Source organism: Podarcis vaucheri (assembly GCF_965113315.1).
Source record: "Podarcis vaucheri genome assembly, chromosome: 11".
In the NCBI taxonomy this organism is placed as follows: Eukaryota; Metazoa; Chordata; class Lepidosauria; order Squamata; family Lacertidae; genus Podarcis; species Podarcis vaucheri.
Genome location: NC_138749.1, coordinates 15,285,054 through 15,304,823, shown reverse-complemented (window position 1 = coordinate 15,304,823; position 19,770 = coordinate 15,285,054). Strand labels below are relative to the sequence as shown.

The following is a 19,770-nucleotide window of genomic DNA, read 5'->3' as shown; positions in this document are numbered from 1 at the left end:
CACGGATTCTGCTCCCTATTTTGCCTTGCCTGCCACCGTTCACCGTGCTTGGATTTCAGGTGCGATCCAGAAGGCAGCTATGCCAACTGCCACCGTTCAAAACACGTGAACTTAGAAACCTGTTGCACTGAAACCAAGGGGATTTATTTCCAAGGAAACCGGTTGGCGATTGAGGCGCTGGATTTTGTAAAGGCAAACCACACCCGGATCGACGAAATTCCCATCGGCTGCCCATCCACTTCAAAGGGACTAGCACCTTAGCTCTGTCTCCCGGTTAAGAGAAAGCCCAAACGAATAAAAGCAACAAGACTGCAATTCTACGCGCCCGAAAAAGGTCCTTGGTCAATGCAGGGAGACTTGCTTCCGAGTAAGCGGCGGCAAATACTTCCCACAGAGTTCCAAGTAGGTTTGAGATCGAATTGTAAAATGATTGTTGGGGCAAGTGTTTTCCAATTTTGGGTCTCCAGCTGTTTTTGGACTACAGTTCCTATAATCCCTGACTACCGGTCCTGCTAACTAGTCAAAAAATAGCTGGAGACCTAAATTTGGGAAACACTGGGGACCAATTCGGGTTCGGCGCGGGCGATTAATTCGGAGTGAACGCTCGCTTGGTCTCTCTCCCTCTTTCCTCGCCGTCCACATTGTCAGTTCCAGCTTCTCTCTCTCTCTCTCTCTCCTCCCACCCCCACCAACGGCCCAGACTTCGGGGAAAGAGTGGTGGGCGATGCCCGGGGGTGGGGACGGGGCGAGCGCAAGCCAGACAAGAAAACTCACCCAGACTGGGAAAGGCAGTGGAGGGGAGGGGGCGATGCCCTGGGGGGGGGGGAGGTAGGGAAGCCAGAGGGGAGGGAGGGGGCCAGCCCGAGCCAGACGAGAAACCCACCCAGGCTGGGAAAGTCTGGGGTGTGGGCGCGGGGGGGGGGTTTGCTGGGTTGGGGGGGGCGGCAGCCTTTGATGCCTCTGCTGGGAAAGGCGCGCGCCGCCAGCTCGCAGTTCCTGGAAAGGCGCCGGCTCGAGTTGCCGGGCCAATCAATGGCGAGTCGGGCGCGCACGCTCTGCCGTCGTTGGCAGCATTAATGCGCTTTTAATCTTCGCAACATTATCAGCATCGATCCGGCTCCATATACACATCGGCTCGAGAAAGTGACACAACCACAGGGGCGAGCGAGAAGGCAGGCGGGAATAAATAGAAACAAATACAGGGGAGGGGGAGGGGGGAGGAAGCAAGAGCCGCCAAGTACAGAGGGAAGGAGGAGGGGGGGGTCTGCAATGGCCCTGCGCCAAATCGAACACCTCCGTTGGTTTGTTGACAAGGTGCTCGCTCGTACAAAGCTGCTTCGCCCATGCAAAAGCTGCCTGAAAGACCTGGCCGCCAGACTGCTCGCCTAGGTAGCCTCCTGCTGCCTGCTCAAACTGGCAGCGCTGGAGTAGCAGCCAGTAGGCAAGCGAAGCAGGGGCACCAAAAGGAAGGAAGGATGGATCTCTCTTGGAAATAAGTTTGCAATCAGAAAACCCAGGGGGCCAAACTGTTCTAATGTCTGCATGCATAGAAGTTTTGTGTCACTTTTTAAAATAATATTTTCTTTTACAATCTAGTGTTCTTTTTTGTTTTGAATGGTACAAGCAGGGAGCACACCATAATCTTTCCCCTGTTTATGACCTCTAAAGGTCTTAATCCGGCCTGCAGACTGGCACACACAAAGATCAGAGGACAGGTCGCAGGCATAGAGGTTGTTCACATCACCAGGCTATTCCCAACTACAGTGGTACCTCGGGTTACATACGCTTCAGGTTACAGACTCCGCTAACCCGGAAATATTACCTCAGGTTAAGAACTTTGCATCAGGATGAGAACAGATATCGTGCTCCAGCGGCGCAGCGGCAGCAGAAGGCTCCATTAGCTAAAGTGGTGCTTCAGGTTAAGAAGAGTTTCAGGTTAAGAACGGACCTCCGGAAGGAATTAAGAACTTAACCCGAGGTACCACTGTTTAGAAGGCAAGAGCTGAACCCAGGACCTTAGTGCTCTGTCACTGAGTTACACTCTCCTCTCCTAGCTCCCGACTCAAGGCTGTCAAAGCACTGAGAATGTGGAGAATCAGAATAAATGATGAGCATGACCCACCTGGTCTCATTTACTCAAAGGGAGAATTAAAAACACACTTCTAAAAATATCAACCTATAAAATCAATGAAGTGCTGCCACATTTGGTACACACGTACTAGGAAGTTCATAAGGGTGCATCCTTAGGAGGCTTAACTTTGGCTGGATTGATGAACCATAGAATCCCAGAATTTCAGAGTTGGAAGGGATCCCAAGGGTCATCTAGTCCAACCCCCTGAAATGCAGGAATCTCAACATGAGGTGTCACAAAGCACGCTGGTCAGTACACAGTCCAAAGCTGGAGCTAACCTTTTATTAGCACAGCAGTTCATTCCTGGTGGGGAAATCAGTTGCTGAGACTAAAGGTCCCTCCCTCCCCCCCCCAGCTGTCTATATCTCCTTTTTTCCAAGCAATTGGAGACTATGCCTACATAGGGGCAGCCAATCTCTCCTCCGCCCTTTGCATGCCTCTCCTGGTTCTGGGATACAGTGGGGAGAGGAGATTGTCACAGCCGGAGGGAGAGATACCCATGATTCTTCACCGGCCTGAATAATCTCTGCCTTTTGGTCTCTCTCCTCCCACTCACCAGCTTCAGCTTCTGATTTTTGACTTCTTTCTGCCACAGCTCACCACCTGGTCTTCCCAGTCATCTCCCTCTGACCGCCCATTGTCAACCCACCACCACTCACCGGGCTCCTTTGATGGTTCCCCAGTTGGTTCTTCCCACCATTCCTCTGCGCCCAACCAGTCCAGGACATGGTGTCCCCCATCCAATTTGAAACCATGCTTAGCTTTGCAAATGTGCTTTATTGCTGCACCAATTGCAAAGCAATCAAAAGTTCATGGGTGTTAGGTATGTTCCATTAAATTTTCAACCCAGTCTTGTGCATGCTTATTCAGATCTAAGAGGGTTTCTTAGTCAATAAGGCTGCAACCCTGCGCACCAGCTATGGCTATTTTGTGGTTGGACTTCCATCAGTCCCAGTCCTTCCCATTCATGCTCTGGTATTTGTAGACGGCTTTCATTAAGTGCTCAAATTAAGTGCTTCTATTTGTTCTTTCTAGGATCCTATGGGATGGGTCATTGCTGTTATCCCCCCTACCCCGTGTTGCTGCAAGCAAAGATCTAACAGCTTGCCTAAGGCCAGGTACTGTAATGAGTTCAGCTTGGCCTACAGAACGGAAAGTGGTTTATGGCTTCTAAACAGCATCCAGAAAAACCAGGCAAGATCAGGAGCCAATACAAACACTCTTGGCTGGGTCAGGTTAAGTTATACAAAAGCAAAGTCCTACTGCAACCAGCCAGATTTACTTCCAGATAAGATGTTTCCCATTGGGGAAATAACATACTTAAAACATACAATTAGCATCGCAAGAAAACACACTCATATGAAATTGCTTTTGACCCCTGGCCCATCTTGCCCAGCACTGCGTACACTGACTGGCAGCAGCTCTCCAGGTTTCCAGACTGGGAATCGTTCCCAGCCATAATGGGAGTTGCTGGGGATTGAACCTGGGACCTTCTGCATGCAAAGCGGCTGCTCTACCACTGAGTTATGGCCCTTCCCTACACAGCTGGATCACAGGGGCCTTCTGTGTACAGATGTGCTCTGCCACCGACCTATGGCCTGCATTCAGACAACAGCTTTTCCTGGAAACATGCATGGAGCAATTCGCTGGCGCCTCATTTTCCAGTTCCCACATGCCCCTCTGCAATTACAAGACCCACCTATGAACAGACTGTGGGGACAGAAGTGGCAGTCACATCGAAGGATGAAACTGGCATGGACAAGGATGTGGTGGTTGTTTTTTGGCCATTTGCTTTAGAGGTGAAGTTAGGTAATTTTAGACTTTGGACCAAATGGTCTTAACAGGGCCTCTGTCCTCTAAAGAGAACCGTGTGTATCACTTCACTAATACAGTGGTACCTCGGTTAAGTACTTAATTCGTTCCGGAGGTCCGTTCTTAACCTGAAACTGTTCTTAACCTGAAGCACCACTTTAGCTAATGGGGCCTCCCACTGCCGCCGCCGCGCCGCCGGAGCATGATTATTGTTCTCATCCTGAAGCAAAGTTCTTAACCCGAGGTACTATTTCTGGGTTAGTGGAGTCTGTAACCTGAAGCGTATGTAACCCGAGGTACCACTGTATCAAACTGCCATAAGGCAGCCCTCCTGGTCATTCATTTGAGTATAATAGAGTAATGCATGCAGATATTTCAAACGAGTAAATTTATGTTGCGGGACAAAGACCCAGGGAATAAGGCAAACACAAGAATGACAGACTGGGCAGTTACGTTAGTGCAATGCCTTTGAGTTGCGCAATTAAACCTCCTCCTCCCTCTTCTCCCCACACTGCCCTGTCCCCTCTAGATCTGCTCTGCATTTCTCCTCAATCCTCAGGAACAGAGGGGTGCGCTGAGAGCACACAGGGATAGGATAGGGTAGGGTAGGGAGGTGAAACTGTACACCACGTCATGCTAGAGTAACTGGTTGGTTGTATACCACACTAAAGAATGTGGAAGAAGGGCCTGAATTTCCTCTAAAAAGGAAACATGGAGAGCAGTGAGTGCATAATATTCTTCAAATATCTCAAGGGCTGCCACATGGGAGATGGAGCAAGCTTGTTTTCTCCCGCTCTGGAGGGTAGGACACGAACAAATGGCTTCAAGTTACAAGAAAGGAGATTCTGACTGAACATCAGGAGGAACTTTCTGAAATTAAGAGCTGTTTGACAGTGGAATGGTCTCCTTCAGGAGGTGGTGGACTCTCCATCCTTGGAGGTTTTTAAGCAGAGGTTGGATGGTCACCTGTAATGGATGCTTAAATTGAGATTCCTGTGTTGCAGGGGGTTGGACAAAGAGGATCCTTGCGATCCCTTCCAACTCTATGATTCTATGACTCTATGGTTCATAGCATATGGATCAGGAACTGAAAGACCCCCCACCAATTTATTACCAACTTTCCAACATTCAGTCCAGAGGCTGAGGAGAACAGTGGAACTGAACATAGAAAGCTGCTTCATATGAAGTCAGACCATTGGCCCATCTAGTTCAGGACTGGCAGGAGCTCTTGCTTCCAGATACTCTAGCACTGAGCTCCATCCTTTCATTTGGCTGTGGGACTTGGAGAAACTCAAGGCGCAGGGATCGGGGGGGTGGGGGTGGGAAGTCTCTGGTGCCCAAGCTGTTGTTGGGTTCCATCTCCCATCAGCCCCAGCTGGAATGGCCAGTGGGCAGGGAGCTGTAGCTCAAGAACACCTGGTTCCATACTACTCAATTAGGTGGTCTGTCCCCTTTGGTTTTATGAGACTAGAGACTGCCTTATCTGGATACTCTGGTGTAAAATAAGCACAATAGCTGCTTTCTTTCCCCTGCAATGCACTGTTGCCCTCCTCCAGACACACTTGGCCAATGTCCTTTAAACTGAAGGGCCCAGGACTGGAGATAGATCTCCAAACAAGGAGGTATCTAACCAAAGCAGAATGAAGCAGTGCCATTACTGCTTGGGATCTGAGACTTCTGCTCATGCCATGAATGACAGAGTTTAGGCTGTGCATAAACTTACTTCCATAGAGCCACTTCATTCATATTCCTTTTAAGGAAGTTACATGGGCACTGCTATAGTTTAGTGATAAGGTCTGCTCCTACTACATGTGTCTTGATTGCTTTTTTGTGCATGGGGTGTAGAGTAGAGTCCTTACCTGTTAAAGGTAAAGGGACCCCTGACCATTAGGTCCAGTCACGGACGACTCTGGGGCTGTGGTGCTCATCTCGCTTTACTGGCCGAGGGAGCCAGCAAACAGCTTCCGGGTCATGTAGCCAGCATGACTAAGCCGCTTCTGGCGAACCAGAGCAGCACACGGAAACACCGTTTACCTTTCCGCCGGAGCGGTACCTATTTATCTACTTGCACTGTGTGCTTTCGAACTGCTAGGTTGGCAGGAGCTGGGACCGAGCAATGGGAGCTCACCCTGTCACAGGGATTTGAACCGCCGACCTTCTGATCGGCAAGCCCTAGGCTCAGTGGTTTAGACCACAGTGCCACTCGCATCCTTACCTGTTACATGTGCTTACATTTCTTCCATTTAAAGTAATTGAGGATTAATTGTGCTTAGATTTGTCTGGGCTGAGCCCCACACATTGAAATCATTCATGTTGTGGTTCCAGTGTAAAATTTGGTGGCATGGACACGGGTGGCGCTGTGGGCTAAAGCCTCAGCGCCTAGGGCTTGCCGATCGAAAGGTCGGCGGTTCGAATCCCCGCGGCGGGGTGCGCTCCCGCTGCTCGGTCCCAGCGCCTGCCAACCTAGCAGTTCGAAAGCACCCCCGGGGGCAAGTAGATAAATAGGTACCGCTTACCAGCGGGAAGGTAAACGGCGTTCCGTGTGCGGCTCTGGCTCGCCAGAGCAGCGTTGTCACGCTGGCCACGTGACCCGGAAGTGTCTCCGGACAGCGCTGGCCCCCGGCCAATAGATGTGAGATGGGCGCACAAACCCCAGAGTCTGTCAAGACTGGCCCGTTCGGGCAGGGGTACCTTTACCTTTACCTTTACTAAGGGGTTCAATGAGGACATGAATTTAGTACAAGTGAAGTGACACTATTTTATTTGAAAGAAAATTCATATTAAAGCAAGCATGATGCACACACACAAACACTGCTTCTTGAGCCACACAACGACTCCTCTAGGTAGTTCATTACTGCTCCCATTTTACAGATGGGCAAGTCAAAAGAACAACTTGCCCAAACCTATAAACAACAACAGGCCCAGTCCTGACTAACAAGTTCCTGAATTAGAATTTGAATCTAGAACACCCGTTTTTCTTTTGAACCACACTCTCGAGCTTAGGATGCTCATATTTTTAAAGTGAATTTTATGGAAGCAATATGTCGTGACTTATCATAACACAGGAGTGTAACATAAAGCTTTTATTTTTTTTAAAAAAATCAAATTAGGCTATTGGTTCTTCTAAGCCTACTGCTGCCTGTGGCTTTCCAAGATCTCAGGGATAAGTTGTTCTGAGTCTTACCACACTTCTGTCCTTTCTAAGTGAACATGCCAAGGATAAAAATTCAAACTTCCTGTATGCAAAATACCTTCTAAGTTATGGCCCCTCTGTAGTTCTGTGCACATACATGTCATGGCACAGCCTGATGCAGAAACATACCAGAGACTCAAGAGACTGCATTTCAGAAAGTACTCACAGTGGTAGGCAAGACAGAATAATACATACACATATTATTTGGTTATAGTGCCTGGAGACAGACAGATAGGTCATGCATTCATAGCCGTGACCGGAGGAGAAACTTCATCTGCCCCAGCTGCAACAACACATGTCTCTCCTGTATCAGTCTCTGCGGCCACAGCAGGGGCTGCAACCTTCCAACAGTTTGACTTCACCCTCAAATGGGAGACACTTTTCCATTGCCTCCTGAGAAAGGATGCCAACATCCAGTAAATCAAAACTTTTTCAGTTAGGTAAAAGTTGGTATATAGGTAAGCTTTAATCAGTCTGATCATTAGATTAATCAACCAAGCCTTTATAGACCAATTCTATGCCTATTTAGTCAGAAGCAAGCCTTAAGTGTAATAGTTTCTCTGCAAGTGAGTGTGCTTGGATTGGACCCTAGTTGATTGATTGGGAATGGGCTAATTTTAAAGGGTGAGGCCAATTTTTGAGTTGGTGTGTCTGTTTATTCTTCCATACACCTTTTTTAAAATTCTGCTGTGTTACTGCAACAAGCAAAGGAAATTATAACATTAAGTAAGTCCATGGTACTAACAATGGGAAGTAGCTTTCATTTCTCAAGGCTGCAACCCTGCGCACACTTATCTAGGAATAATTCCTATTGAAATCGGTGGAGTTTAGTTGAGTAGATGTGTATAGATTACCCTATAAATTGCAAGTTATTTCAAGGTCTAAAAAATAACCACATATTCCGTTTTTGTAGTATGTAAGTTATTTAAATTTTATTCAACAAATTGGTTAAAAGGAAGATTATTAATACATGATTGTTATCATGTATGCACGTGTTTCAAACACAGCAGTGGCTAAGTATCATTATTCCACATGTGACCGGGAATTTTCTAACACCAATTGATTGGGTTGTTATTATGACCAAGAATGCTCATAAACATTCCAGTCACTCAAAAACTGTCAGAATGTTTACAGTCCCTGTCCAGCTTCTGTAAGGGAACAAGAAATTGTTGGTCTGGCTAGAAGTAAAACCTGTCATACACTCCAAGGACAGAGGTGGCTTTGTGTGCTAGGCTGTGGGAAAATGGAGGGGAAAGGTGTGGGACAGAATTTTGCATCTTGATTTGGGTCAAATGATTCTTGGCTGCATATTCTCTACCGCTGCATATTCTGTAATGTATCTGTGCACACAAATATTTTGCCCACCAATATCTATGAATAAAAAGTGATTGCATTGTAACAACCTGTCTAAAATACAAAACATAATATTGAATGTTATGGTTTTGCAAGATGGCTTGTTTTGGAAGAGGGGAAACTGTGTGTTTTGTTATAAAGGCTTTGATATGAATAGGTGCTCCAAATCTTTTCTCACTCTCATAATGTTTTCGTTATTTATAGCTGCATGTTGCAATGACAGGCTACAGAATAACAGAGAGGGATGTGTAAACAAACCCAGGCAAATTTTGGAAGGTACTAATTGAAATTGCTAAAAAGTGTGGGAATATGAATGCATAAAGCAAAATACATGTAATATACATGCAGGCACCAATCAGAGATATTGCATACACACTGCTGAACACAAAAAGCCCACCACTAAGCAGGGCTTTATATATAAGTACTGACACAGCTCCCTGTCTCCCCACAAACCATATTGCACAAACCATAGAATTAAAGATTGTATAAACCATAGCATTCAAAATCCCTCAAACCATAACATTCAAAACTATGTTCTGTATTTTGGACAGGTCTCACCACCTTCTGAGTCTAGAGATAGAATCTATATGTGATAAGTAAAAATGGATGGATTGGTCAATTTCTATTTCTCATTTCTTCAGCCTTAAGGTCACGTCTCCCCATTTCCATATCCATTTGCAATTTTTTAATTATTATCTTTAAAAAATAGTTTGCATGAACACTTGCACGCATTATTGTATGCAACCTTGTCTAATATAGACATTTTTGCTAGTAGTTTCCACTTAGATACACACCCATCTTTTTTGTATGTTATTTTTGTGAATATAGGCATTTTTTGTGCAATCTCCCCTTAATATGTACAGTTTTGTATGCACTTTTGGGGTGGAGAGCTACATTGCTAAGTTTGGGTGAGTGCAAATATTGAAGAAAATATGTATTTCAGTTTGTTCGGGAAGTGTTCATTCCATAGGCATGACCAAACAAATGTCTTTCCCAGCCCTGGAGATTAGTACTGATGATCTGTTTGACAATGGCAATATGACTCAGTGTTTATCCCCCTCCTTCTACACAACACATTATTTCATGCGCAGGATCCAAAATGATTATTTGATTGCAGAATCTTCTTTCCACATGTGCATCACCATTTTTACACCAGGATAGCACAACACATGTGCACATTGTGATAATTAAATTTGTTTTTAAAAGATTAGCCAAAACGTGCAGTATTCAACTAACGGAGTGGTTTGCATTACATTATTCTTGGGTTATTATTGCTGACACTGTATTCTTTTGGCAATGGTATATTATAATAGCACTCTGCTTCTAAACATATTGCTGAACAATAACTCTTACACATGCTTAAGTTCACTGGTTTTAAATATGCTCCAAACTCTCTTGGGTTGTGTCTATTGATATAAGTTTAAGGAGTATTTAAGGATAATTAAAAATTGGTCAGAAATAAGTATCAATGAATTTAACAGGGCTGACTCCAAAGCAAGTCTGTATAGGTCTGTTTCCTTAGTCCAGGGTGAATTTCACAACAATTTAATGGGGGTTTTGGTCATTGGTTTGTAGTGTGTACATTGCAGTTTAAACTGGAGAGGGGAATAATTCAACCAGGTTGCAGAAATCAGGTATATATTATTGGGAGTAAGCCTATTTTGTAACTATCATGCACAATGTATGAACATAATCCACTGGTAGATGGTCCTGCAAAAGCTCAATAGAAATAAGCTAGAGCTGTGTAAGGGGTGTGTAATTCTTTCAATGGTGATTAGGCCGAAGTTGTTCCCCATTTCACTGACCGATTACAGCTGTATTCACTAATCTGCATGGTTCATAATGAATGTGCTTGCACCACTCTTGTGCAGTTCCCAGTCTGCACTGGAGAAAATCCCAGTCTGCTCTGCCTCTCCTCTCTTATATAATATACACACCCCATATTCAGAGGCCAAAGACTCTTCAGCCAGCTCATGGCATGAAAACGCAAGGCAACACAAAAATTGCAATTAAAGCAAGCAAGCAAAACAAATGAATGAATAAAGCAAATAGCAGAGATCTATAAACAAGCATGTGTTCAACGAAGCAGACACAGGGCTGATTCAGCCACTGTTAAGCACTCTCAGATCCCATTGATTCCTATGTACGATACTGAAGCACACAAAGGCGCGCGCTCTCTCTCTCACCGATTTCAGTGATACTTCAGAGGTGCTTAATTGCCACATATAATTGTGCCCTCTATTACTCCACGATCTGCATATCCCACAATTAACCACCCTTAAATCATCTGCCAATGCCCTTATTCCTTTGGCATGCTTGGAACATCTGTCAGAAGTCAAAATTCCATTGTTTTTTGATTTGCTTTCCCTCCATGAGTGTGCTTATTTACCCTAGCCACAAATTATCATTTAACAGGTCTTTAGGACAGCAAGGGAAATCTAAAACCTAAAACGCTCACACAAATGAATGCTGTTGTGTTTTTTTTAAAGGAGGGAAATGTTCTGTGCGAAATAGGTGTCTTCTGGGAAGAGAGGCGCGGCGGCGGCGGACAGAGTCCTCCTGTTTGCAAACAGAAGCATTTGCATTGATCTGAGTGGGAACCTGACCATGTGCTCCTGTGCCAATTAGGCGCACATCTGATGCTCTGGAATTGCGCAACGGCCATTGCGCATTCAGAACTCGCCATAACAAGAGGAGAAAATGTTAGCCGGGGGGCTGAAGGTCTCTCTCTCTCTCCCCCCCCCCACACTCCACCCCCGCAATCCTCCCCAGAGAGAGGCGGGGAGGGCAAATGAGGGAATGGTAATTAAAGGAACACCGGGTGTTAATCGAAACGATAGCTTCCTGATAGCACTAATATTAGCCGTTCGAGGAAAATGTGGGCGCTCATTAATAACCAGCGCCGCACAGCAATGGAAAAGGAATATATATGCGTGGAGCAGATAAAATCCCTCGGAATGTCTCCCGCTTGCACTGCTGGCCAGCCAGCGAAATGTGTGCATGTGTTATATGCGTAGATACACACAGATACACAAATATAATCAATGCATGCGTTATAGTGATTATCTGGCCTCTCTCCCCCTCTGTCCCTCCCTCCCTCTTCCTGTTATGTTTCTTCCTCTTAATTGAAAATCGTTAAATTTAGGGGGGGGGAGGGGGCGCCGAGGAAGTGGATGGAGAGAGTGGCGGGGCGACTTTTGCATAAGTGATATTTATCGCAAAGGTGAAAACAATTAACTAGCGTGTTCAGAGCTTCTGCCAGCGAGGGCAGGCCGGCCTGGCGATGGCTACGCGCGGCTAAGGGGAGAGACCACCACTACCAGCCCAGCCCAGAAAAGGCTGTTAGGAGAAACGTCTGCCTTCTGCATCTGTCTCTCTCTCTGTGGATAAATTTTAATGGTAAAATTCGAACCAGTGAAACCCGTCGGCTCTTCCTGCTGCTGCTTTTTCGAGTGGCTGCCTATTATTATTATTATTATTATTATTATTATTATTATTATTATTATTATTGTTGCAGGCTGCTTTCTGCTTGAGCAAACAGCCTAAACAGACATTAAATATGTAAAGAAATCACCCCGGCACAGCGGCCCATCTCGCCCTGTGGGGCTTGAGCATGAATTTTTAATAGCTCAGAGAGAGAGAGATGGAGAGACTATACCAAGTCACCTTCCATCATCACTCAAACGCGGCTCTTGAAATTGGCCAGACCTTCCCCCACCCCTCTGCACAGGTCGCTGCTGTTGCAGCTGTGAAATTGACTGGACCAAACGGTGGGTTGTCACTCCCTTGAAATGCGCAGAAACCTCCATCCTCGGTTTGCTGCCAAGGCTCCAGTTCTGTGACTCCTCAACCCAAACCGGAGTGCGCTTCGCAATCCACCCCCACCCCACAAGCGTTCCCCATTCCCCCCCCCCGCTCTCCATAAGCACCCAGATTTAGTTTAATAATTCATAGAAAGAGGGCTTTTGTTCTTTTTCTCTGCGCACGTCCCCCGCGCTTTTGCTGGTGTCTGCAGCTACGCGTAAAGTCCATGGTAATATCTCCTCTCTCCGTTGGATCCTTCCAGCAATGCCAGCTGCTTCTCCAATAGACAAGCTGCGGTGGTGAATATGGCAATATTGGCCATCCCCGCACCGTGGAGGACTCCTTAGGCTGCGTTGCAACAAGTGTGCCAGGGCTACTCGGAATAAAACGGCGGATCAACATCCAAAACGGAGCCGGAGCACATCTACACGCGGTTTTTCAAAAGGTGCAACCCGCATACTGTTGAAAGTAACAAGGGAACGAGATTGTGGCTGTACTAGAAACCTTATCAAACAATCAAGTTTTTCCTCCTCTTTAACTGACTCCTAGCCGCACCTTCAACGCACCTGCTGGAAGGAAAGCTCGTTGATTTCAATGGGCCCTACTTACGCACAGCGTATTCAGAGGGGAGCTGCAAGGAAGCAGCCTAAGAGCACAAGCCTCTATATGTTTACTCGGAAGTAAGTGTCGCTGTGGAGTTAAAAGTGCAACCTAAATGGGATCGCGACGCCAAAAACGTCCATAATAGTATCTTAGCCTACTGATATATAATAGGCAGGACAGGAAAGTATTTCCCACCTATTGTCACCCTTGCACCTCTGATTTTGGATTATAATCGGGCAGCTTTGAAGGTCAGCATATTTTTTTAATGCTTTGAAATATGAGCTTCTAGACACAAGATGTGCGTGCTGTCCCATTGGAATCCATAGGGTTTACTTCCAAAGAAGGGCGTTGAGGACTTGAATCCTAAAAAGCAAGAGACTTGGGGGTGCATTCCAGCGCTTCCCCCCATTCTGAAATTCATTCGGCTCTGCGTAAATCAGAAAAATCAGAAAGAAATATGGGACCCCCTCATCACCCCAGTCTAAAATAACGCCGCGTTAAACCAAGAGGAAAACACCACCGTAAGACTCTCTCCGGCCCCCCTCCCTTCGTTCCCAACGCTTTGCTTTATTACCGCAAACAACCTTGCTATTAAAAGGGGGAATACCATGCAAAAGGCGGGTCGATAGACCAATTCAGACGGTTCTCACGTTAATTATCATCAGTAAGACCCAATGAGAAAGGGGAGGGGGGCCGAGAGGGAGGGAAGGAGCGGGTGGAAGCGGAGCTCATCTTTGGAGACGAGGTGTTCACAAACTGTCTTGTTAGGGAAAGAGTGACGTGACAACACACACACACGAACAAAGGATGTAGCCACATACCCAGCCTCGCCAGGAAAGCAAAACATTCACACATTCAATTTCCTCTCCTGCCTTAGTTTCCCACGAGCTGGTAACGCGGCTCATAATTAAGAGAGCAGGAATGCTAATTATTAATAAACCGCTGGAGACGCGTCAGGAAAAGAAACCCCACTCCCCACTCTCCTAGCGCCCCCTCCCCAAAGGAGAGGGATTTGAAATCTCCTGCAAAGGATCGATCAGTCCTTTGGTACTGTATATCTATAGTAAAAGGCAAGGGTAATTTTGGAGATGGGGTGGGGTGGGAAATTGGGGTGAGGTGAGAAGAATTTGGAAGCGAAGTCATCTCTTGGGGGGGGGTATCCCTATGTAGTAGTTTTCCCCTCTGCTAATCAATACCAGCCAACGATTAATTGCAACAGACCAGAATCAATCAAACTACAGGTGAATGAGGCAATTGTCAAGGATAGAGGAGGAGGGATTCCTTTTATTAAACGCGGTTGTAAACATTGGACGGGGGCGTTAGACTGTGTGAGAATGTTTAAATATGCCCAGCTGGAGCAAGCCTAGGAAACAATAGATCTCAATGTACCAGAAATCAACACGCTCCTCTGTGACTCTAGCCTTGGGCATCTAACTACCTTGTGATGAAGGGTGATGAAAGGATGAGAGGCGAATCCCCGCGCAGGGTTATCTTTCCATACCCGAGGCTGCACCGCAAAATAGCTGTCAAAACCATGGTGCAATCAGTTTCCCCTACTGATGCATACATTATATGGGATGGAAATATATATATTTATACACATTCCCTTCTGGCGTCTCCCAGTTTCAGCCCATTCAGCGTGATTTGCATAGTAAGATCTGCCGACCAGATCCCCCTGCCCACCTTTATCCAGCTGATTCATTTGTCAACAATCCGTACTGTAATATTTTTTCATTACGCACAAATGGACGAAATTCCTTGCCATCTTTAGAACAATAGAAGGGGTAGAAGCCTTCCCTTAGCTGCCACTAGAGGGCGCCCGCAAACAACTCGGCGCACATCAAAAGAACAATATACCAAAAAATGTGATTGTTCTCTCTCCTTCCCCCTCCCCCCACGCTCAAATATATCCAATCTGTTCTGCAGAAAATAGCGCCCTTTCCCCTGCTTCCTTCCCTCCCTCCCAAAAGAGTCCCCAAGCTTTCTGATGCGTTCATCTGGTAGCTTTCAATCTCAGCGCCTCCTTTTTCGCAGAGCGAACGCGGGTTTTAATTCTCCATTTCCACTCATGATGACTTTTAAATGATACACACACATATCTGAAGGGAAAGGTGGGGGGTGGGGGTAGACGAGGATGGGAGATTTCCACCTCGACACAACCACACACGCTTTTATTTATCTTGCAGACACCATAGCAGACTCCAAAAAGAAAGGCTTTGGTTTCGTGCTCCATTTCGAATGTAATAAATAGACGAAAGAATTCACAAACAGCACTCAGAGATTGGAATTGAGAAAGGCACTGTCCTTTCCCAAAGCTGGGATAGTCAACGTGGCGCTCGCCGGATGCTTTTTGCACTCCCCTTAGCCCCAGACAGCATGGTCAGTTGGTCAGCAATGAAGTCCAGCATCACCTGGCGAAGGGGCACTCGGTTGGCGACCCCTGTTTCACAGCATACACAAAGCTGTAGCTGTCTTCTCCCGCGCCCGCTCCCCGCGCATCCTAAAAGCTGGTCAGGGGAGAAGAGCTGCTCCCTTTTCTCCATCTTCCAGGGAACTTTCCTGAGAGACAAGGGGCACAACACAACAACAACAACAACCCTCTCCCAAGAAGATGTCTAATTTTGGAGCATTCCTGCTCGGAAGATAGAAACGTCGGGGATTGTTTATAGGTGTCGCCATCCAGAAGTACCATAGAGACCCAAACCGAGACCACCGAATTAATAATAATAATAATAATAATAATAATAATAATAATAATAAGGCGGCAAGGGCGCGGAGGGAGGCGGGAAGGAGACCAAAGGGCCTGGGCATTGTCTCGCGAACATCCTCTCCCGAAAACCAAGGCGGTTGGTTCTTGGGACAACCCATCAGCCAAGTTCAAAAGCCTGTGCAGCACTCAGGCCCTACACACACACACACACACACAGGCGAAGTAACCTCTCTCCCTAGCCTCCAACCTGTTTTGACCCGAGGACCAACAGACTTGGCCGCTGACTCCCTGGGAGAGCGAATATTCTGGTGACCCCCCGTGACACAAGGAAAGACCCGGGGGAGCGAGAGGGACGGGTGGGAAGGCTTACCAGCAAGTCTTAAGGCTGACATCCTCTGGAACTCGGGTTCCTGCAGCCATTTCCACATTCTCCTGAAGGTCTCCCTGCCCGATTTCAGTTTACTCCAAGGTTTAGGGTTCCTTAGAAGGTCTGAAAGGGTCCCCTGAGAACGGCACAGCACCCTCTGGGCGAAAATGGCCTGCGGGATGCTGTAGCGCTTCAGCTCGGCCGTGATTCTCTGCGCCACTTCTTTGGTGTTGATCTCTTCCAGCTGCCCGGAGTTGTTGACCTGGGTTCCCGAGGAAGAAGACGGGGGCCTCTCCCTGCCGGAGGCCAAGACCGGCCCGTGAGACTGAGGGTGGCCTCCGGGGTGGCTGGGGTGGTGCATCCCGTTGAGGTGAGACATCATGGGCGCCGGAGGGGTGCCCAGGCCCCGCGACAGGTGCTGCTCCCCGCGGGCCAGCATGGCAGTGTGCGCGTCGAAGTTGGGGCTCAGCATCTTCTCGTGGCCCGCGGGGCCGTAGCTCTGCAGGCCCTGCTGGGTGTTGTGGATGGAGCCCAGCCCGTTGCCCAGAGGGCTGCCGCCCAAGGGGGACAAGCTCTGGCCCATGCCGGGCATCTCCTTGTAAGGGCTGTACAGGTTGTTCATGGCCGGGAGGCCCCTCTCGTCGCGCATGAGGGTGAAGCTGCCGCTCACGTTGCCCGACAGGCGCTGGTGGTGGTGGTGGTGCGCGTGCGGGTGGTGGTGCGGGTGGTGGTGGTGGTGGTGCGGGTGGTGGTGCGCGTGCGGGTGGTGGAACTTATCCGACACGGTGGAGATGGGGGGCAAGGGCTGCAGCGGCGTCAGCGTGGTGTAGGTGCTGGTCATGCTCATGCCCGGAGGAGACGAGTCGCACGGCATGCTCATGGCGTGGTGCAACGGGATGGACAGCTCCGCGCGGTAGTCCCCCGCGCCGTCCAGCAACGAGGCCATGCTGGTCACCATGGCTGAACGCGACGAGGCGGACGCCAAGTCCTGGTGGGAAGGCGGCGGCGGCGGAGGGCCTGGAGGCGGCGGCGGCGGCGGCGGCGGGTGGACCCGGAGCGATCCGGCGCTCCGGCTGCTGGGGTGGTGGTGGGGGCTGGGGCTGCCCATCAGCTCCTGCTCATGGCTCGAGGGCCCGTGCAAGGGGCCCAGCGTCTCCATTGTCATCTCCGGGTTCATGGCGCAGCTGTCCAGCTCTTTGGTTAGGCATCGATAGGAGGTGCACGCAGTCTTCATTCAGTCCATGGAGAGGGGTGGTCGGCACCAGGGGGCTTCGCGGGGGTGGGTGCAGAGGGGGAAGGCAGGCAGGCAGGCAGACGGAGCTCCGGGGGTCGCTTGGCTCTGGGGAAGGGGAGGAGGTGGGGGGGATCAAAAGCTCCAGCCGCGGCGCTTCGCCAGAGGAAGATGCTGGATGCTGCTGCTGCTGACGCTCCTGCTGTCTTGGGTTTTCCTTTCTTTTTTTTGGACGGGGGGGTGTCGATATAAGGCCTCTCAGTTGTGTGCGTGTGTGAATTGTGTGGTGAGTGCGTGTGGGGGGCGGGAGGGGAGCCGAGAGAGAGAGAAGGGGGGGTGGGGGAGAGAAAGAGAGAGAGAGAGAGAAGGGAGGGCAGCCACCAGCCTCTCCGTCAGCCTGGCCAGCGCCGCTGCAGCCGCCTCGCCATGTCCGAGCCCTTTCCTGCTCTTACGTCGTCTGTTTGGGTAGCTGGAGCTGTCCAGAGTTGCGATCGAGGCTCGCCTCCCATCAACCTAGCCCAGCCCCGGGGAAAAGGCGGGCTCTGCGGACGGATGGACGAGGAGATCGCCCACTCAGGACGCCTCGCCGAGCCAGCCGGCTCAAGGTCTGCGGGAGCCCGGCCAATGGCAGAGGCGAGGAGGAGGAGCGACGCGCCGGGAGGCTTCAAGCTTGCCTGAAGATTCCCAGGCACTGGAATCAAACGCCAAGGAGAGAGGCAGAGAGAGAGAATGAAAGAGAGAGAGAATTTAAAGATGCAGCGTCCTCCTGCCTTGGGTATCGAGACGGAGCTGGCCAGCCCTGCTTTTCTTTTTCTCTCTCTCCGCGCCCAGGCGCAAGCAGGGCGCACGGCGCGCACAAAGGGAACGCGGGAGAGGGAGCCTCTGAAGATGGGGGGGGGGAGAGGAGAGCCACGCCCGGGAGCTGCCTCCCTTCTCGGAAATAAAAATAAAATAACGGGGTACCGCCAAGGCAGTAATCAGAGGCGGTTAAGTGGGTACCTAAAAGGGGTGGCGATGCCCAGCAGAAATCTCTTTTCCAGCTCTCCTTTCTGTTAGGCACAGGCACCAGCTAGTCAACGTTAAAGGCTACAACACACACACACAAAGACACACACACACAAATGTCTATGTAGCGCCCCACTGTTAGTGATTGCCCCCCCCCCGCGCATTTTCATGGTCGGTCTTTATTTAGGGAGCCCGTCCACCGCCAACCCAGGTATCCAGGGCTGCAACGCCTCTGCGCGCCTGCCTGAAAGCTAGCCTCCCTGGAGTCCTGTGGGGTTTCCTTCGAGTAAGACAGGCAGCGGATCCGGCTCTTCCTCACCAAACACCCAGCCCCCTACACCAGCTCAAAGTCCCTCAAAGGTGATGTTCTGTGTTGTTTTTTTACTGGGAATATTTGGGCTGGCTTTGCTGGATGGCTGGTTTTTAGAAAAAAAATAAAAATCGTAAATAATAATAAAAAATGCATAAAACCGACTGTCTCTTGGGGAGGAAGAGGCGGGGGAGAGAACAGAGCTTGTGATCCTAGCCGATCGCCTTTGGATCCGGAGAATCTTTCAGCCTTCTCTCTCGCTTCACCCTGCGCCGCCTTCCTGGAGCGCGACAGAACTTAGCCAAACTTGGCTTCATTATGCAGCAGCCACGCTGATTAGCGGCGGGTTGATCTTTGCTGAGGAGCGTGGCGGCCGAGGCTACAGCTCCTCGCTAGGTAGACGGCAGCGGCGGCGCCTGCCTCGTTGCAACCACAAACAACAACAAGGGGTGTGTGTGTGAATATGCATAATATATGCGCTATTTATGGAGAGGGGATGGCCCTTTATGGAGATCTCGGCAGTCCCAAGAATGCCTCTAGCTGGGCTGCTTCGCCATTCCATCCCAGTCTCCTCCTCCTCCTCCTCGCCTCTTTCCAAAAAGAGGCTTCGGTGGAAGTCTGCGCCGAATGAGTCCTGCAATTATGGACTATGAAACTGGCATCTCGATCCTTAAACTTTTAGGGCGCATGGAGCTTAAGCAGACTGACGCAAGGAATAGAGAGGTCTCTGCCCCGAGGGCACGAAGCATTAAATTTACAAATTTTCCAGGTCGCCTTTTTGCGCGCAAGTATCGCAATCCTATGCATGCACACCGGCTCCTGAACACGTCGGAGCTGCGCACTTACACCGACGTGTATTGCAAGGGCAAACCAGTTGCGAAGCCAACGGCCAAGATTCGGCCGCAGCTAGGCACCGCTGCTAAAACGCCCACTGATTTCAATGGGAAAGTTCGGCGCCTGCAATGGGGACTTATAAGGCATTTAATTTAGGCTGGATCGTGGCCAATGCGCTTAGCTGTCCATGGAAGCAAGACCCTTGATTTTAGTGGAGCTCAGCTCCACACACACCCTCCTTCGGAAGTAGGATAGGATGGCAAGCTTATAAAGAGCACGGTTTCCTCGAATGTAAACCTCACTAATGTGAGAATATCCAAGGAGACGCTTGGCTGTCTTGTGTTAGGGACCCCCAACACGGCAGAAGCTTTGCAGTAGTTGTGCTTTCAGGAAGCTTAATGAGATTTCGTGTGTGTG

The 19,770-nt window shown here is 49.0% G+C and overlaps 1 protein-coding gene across 1 annotated transcript in view; it reads right to left on the bottom strand.

Moving 5' to 3' along the window:
* ONECUT2 (one cut homeobox 2) overlaps positions 1-17,699 on the bottom strand; it is a 75,753-nt gene extending 58,054 nt beyond the window's left edge. Inside the window, exon 1 of the mRNA XM_082242054.1 lies at positions 15,977-17,699. Coding sequence (XP_082098180.1) covers positions 15,977-17,207 — 1,231 coding nt within the window. The 5' untranslated portion in view covers positions 17,208-17,699. The remainder of the gene's footprint in view (positions 1-15,976) is intronic.
* Positions 17,700-19,770: the final 2,071 nt, after the last annotated feature.